Source organism: Furipterus horrens, unplaced genomic scaffold (assembly GCF_987537825.1).
Source record: "Furipterus horrens unplaced genomic scaffold, mFurHor1.1.pri manual_scaffold_13, whole genome shotgun sequence".
Lineage (NCBI taxonomy): Eukaryota > Metazoa > Chordata > Mammalia > Chiroptera > Furipteridae > Furipterus > Furipterus horrens.
In genome coordinates, this window is record NW_028327183.1 from 57,049,888 (window position 1) to 57,053,095 (window position 3,208).

The 3,208-nt window shown below is 64.7% G+C and overlaps 1 protein-coding gene across 2 annotated transcripts; it reads left to right on the plus strand.

Annotated features, from left to right (window-relative positions):
• On the plus strand, positions 1-3,208 carry LOC149995559 (saoe class I histocompatibility antigen, A alpha chain-like). Of its 2 annotated transcripts, XM_090260069.1 has the most exons (7): positions 1-89; positions 336-620; positions 771-1,049; positions 1,596-1,871; positions 1,969-2,073; positions 2,485-2,525; positions 2,840-3,208. In XM_090260069.1, the coding sequence occupies exons 1-7, from the start codon at positions 26-28 to the stop codon at positions 2,858-2,860; spliced, it is 1,071 nt and encodes a 356-aa protein (XP_090116195.1). In that variant the 5' UTR covers positions 1-25; the 3' UTR covers positions 2,861-3,208. The 2 variants fall into 2 exon arrangements, 1 of the variants encoding a protein (XP_090116195.1); XR_016507694.1 differs by lacking the exons at positions 1-89; positions 336-620; positions 771-1,049; ... (1 more) ...; positions 1,969-2,073; positions 2,485-2,525 and adding an exon at positions 2,540-2,680.

Genomic DNA, 3,208 nt, shown 5'->3' on the forward strand with positions numbered 1-3,208 from the left:
TCTCCCCAGACGCTCGGGGTGCGTCATGGCGCCCCGACCGCTGCTCCTGCTGCTCTCGGGGGCCCTGGTCCTGACCGAGAGCTGGGCCGGTGAGTGCGCGGTCGGGAGGGAACGGCCTCTGCGGGGCAGGAGCGCGGGCACCCGGCGGGGGTGCGGGAGCCGGGGAAGGAGCGTCTCCAGACCCCGGTCCGGACCCCAGACCCCGATCCCCGACTTCCGCCCCGCCCCGCCCCTTCTCCCGGCCCCTCCTCTCCGCCATCGCCCCCTTTTCCGTCCCCCGAGCCCGCAGCCCCTACGGACACCGGGACCCAGGACGCGCGTCCTCCCGCCCCCAGGCACCCACACCCTGAGACACTTCAGCACCTTCATGTCGGGACCGGGCCGCGGGAAGTCCCGGTACGTCGTTGTCGGCTACGTGGACGACACGGAGTTCGTGCGCTACGACAGCGGCGCCGCGACCCCGAGGCTGGTGCCGCGGGAACCGTGGCTGGACCTGCAGTGGGTGCAGCAGGCGGACCCCCAGCTGTGGGACGACTGGCCGAGGGTTCTCACGGACAACGAACAGCTGTCCCTAGCGATACTGAACGACCAGCGCGCCGTGAGCAACCACAGCGAGGACGGTGAGTCACGCGCGCCCGGGTCCCGGGCACGACGCCCATCCCCACCGGCCGGCCGGGGTCTCCCCGAGGCTGCGGGACTAGTCCGGTCGGGGGTACACCTGTCCTGGGGGCGGGGCTAAGTGAGCGGGACTCACCTAGGGGCGGGGTCAGGGTCGCACACCGTCCAGGATTTGTGTGGCTGCTTCGTGGGGTCGGACCTGCGCCTCCTCCGTGCGTACTCTCAGTTAGCCTACGACGGCACCGACTACCTCACCTTGAAAGTGGACCTGAGCTCCCGGACCACGGCCGACACGGCGGTCCAGGTCCCCGTGGGTCGCAATTTGGTGACGGACTCTGCAGCGGAGGCCTGGAGGCTTCACATGGAGGAGTTTTGCAACCGGTGGCTCCACATCTTCCAGGAGAGGGGGAAGGAGACGCTGCTGCGGGCAGGTACCGAGCACGGGCCTCCTCTGTGGGCTGGGGGGGCTTCCCGCAGGGAGAGATGGAAAAGGGGGTCAGTGTCGGAATTCCCCAGTGCTGGGGAGAAGGAACAGACCCGAGCTCTCCTTATGCTGTGACTCACCTGCGCGCCCCGCTTTCTCTGAAGGACAATAAGGAGCCCGTCCTCTCCGTGAAAAAGCGCACGGCGGGTCCCTCACACCCTGCGGCCACCGGGTGACCCCCACACTCTCCCTCGTTCTCGGACTGAGACCTGGCGGCCCGGCCCCCGCTTTGCGGAGTCATTCAGCCGCCCCCTGAGTCTGCATTCTCCCCTTAGAGCCTGGAGACTCCTGCTTCAGGTTCTCGCCCTGATTCTGGAACTTTCCAAGAAGTGGGAGACTCTCCCAGGTGCCTCTGTGCAGGCTGGTGTCTGGGTTGTGCGCTCCCTTCCCCCACCACAGGTGTCCTGTCTGTGCTCAGGGTGGTCACGTGAGTGCAGCTGGAGGGTCCCCATGACCAACACTAAGTTCCCGAATGTTCTCACCTGCCCCTCAGAGCCACCAAAGACACACGTGACCCGCCACCCTGTCTCTGACCGTGAGGTCACCCTGAGGTGCTGGGCCCTGGGCTTCTACCCCGCGGAGATCGCCATGACCTGGCAGCGCGACGGGCAGGATCAGACCCAGGACATGGAGCTGGTGGAGACCAGGCCTGCGGGGGACGGGACCTTCCAGAAGTGGGTGGCCGTGGCGGTGCCCCCTGGAAAGGAGCAGCGATACACGTGCCGTGTGCAGCACGGGGCGCTGCCGGAGCCCCTGACCCTGCGATGGGGTGAGGAGGGGGCGTGGGCACAGCGCCTCGTCTCGGGGCGTCCCTGAGCGGGGTCAGGACTCAGGCCTGAGGCTGGCCTCTCTCCTGCCCCTCGCAGAGCCCCCTGCTCAGACCAGCGTCATCACTGCGGGCATCGCTGCTGTCCTGGGTCTCCTTGGGGCGGTGGCCGCTGGAGCTGTGACGTGGAGGAGGAAGCGCTCAGGTAGGCGGGGCGGGCTGCGTGTCCTGTGTCCGCGGGGGTCAAGCCCCTGGGGGGGACTGTGCTGTGCTTGGTCAATGGCCCGTGGCATCCCCGCACGGGCGCGTGCCCATCAGCCCTATTCGCTGACACTTACTCTTCAGTGAGGCCCGTGGGACAGTGGAGGACAAATCTATCCCTGATGACTAGGGACAGGGACTGAGTCCCAGCTGTCACAGGTCAGAGGGGAAGGTCCCTGCTGAGGACAGACGTCCAGATGGGCTGGAGGTCCAGTCCCCACACATGCACTTTCCCCGTGTTTGCTGGTTCTACCCTGGGTGTTCAGTCACAGTTCCAGGCTCTTCTCTGCACTTTAGGGGTACGGGGTTCCCTTAGGGTCACGGGATCCAGCTGTCCCCCTGCCCCCACCCACAGAGCCCTACAGTGAGTCAGGGAGAGCTACGCCCAGGCTGCCTGTAAGTCTGGGTGCGGGCAGGGGCTGTCTGGGACCCCGGGAGAGTGGAGGCTGGAGCCTGTGAAGGGGGCTCACCCTCCACAGCTCTGGTGTTGTGTCTTCCCCCAGGCAGCGACAGCTTGCGACACCCCACTGTGTCCCTCACAGCTCCTCATGGTAAGACCCTGAGGGCAGGAAGGGGGGGCATTTGGCCGAGGAGCACAGCTGGGTGTCGGGGGCTCTTGGAGTGGGACGCCCTGAGCACACGGGGGGCTGCGGGAGGATGAGCACCTCTGACACTGACCTGGATGTGTTCGCGGTGACTTTCCCTCCCAGCGTGACGTCGCTGCTCTGTAGGGGACTTGGTGCTGAAGCTCATTCAGGCCTCCCCTTGGGACTGAAGCATCCCTGACCGCTGTCTCTGCAACTGGCATCGGACCGCGGCTGCATCCTTATCAGCGTCGTGTGAGGAGCTGGTCACCAGGCCTCCCTCCCTCAGGGACCTACTTATTAGTAGGGTGCAGAAAAAACACAGCTTAGGGAATAGGATCAATAATGTCGTGACTACATATGGTGTCGGATGGGTACTAGAGATATTGGAGAGATTGCTTAATAAGCTGCATAAATGTTTCATCCCTGTGCTTTGCCGCTGAAACTAATATAATATTCTATGTTGACTATAATAAAGAAAACTTAAAAGTTGAA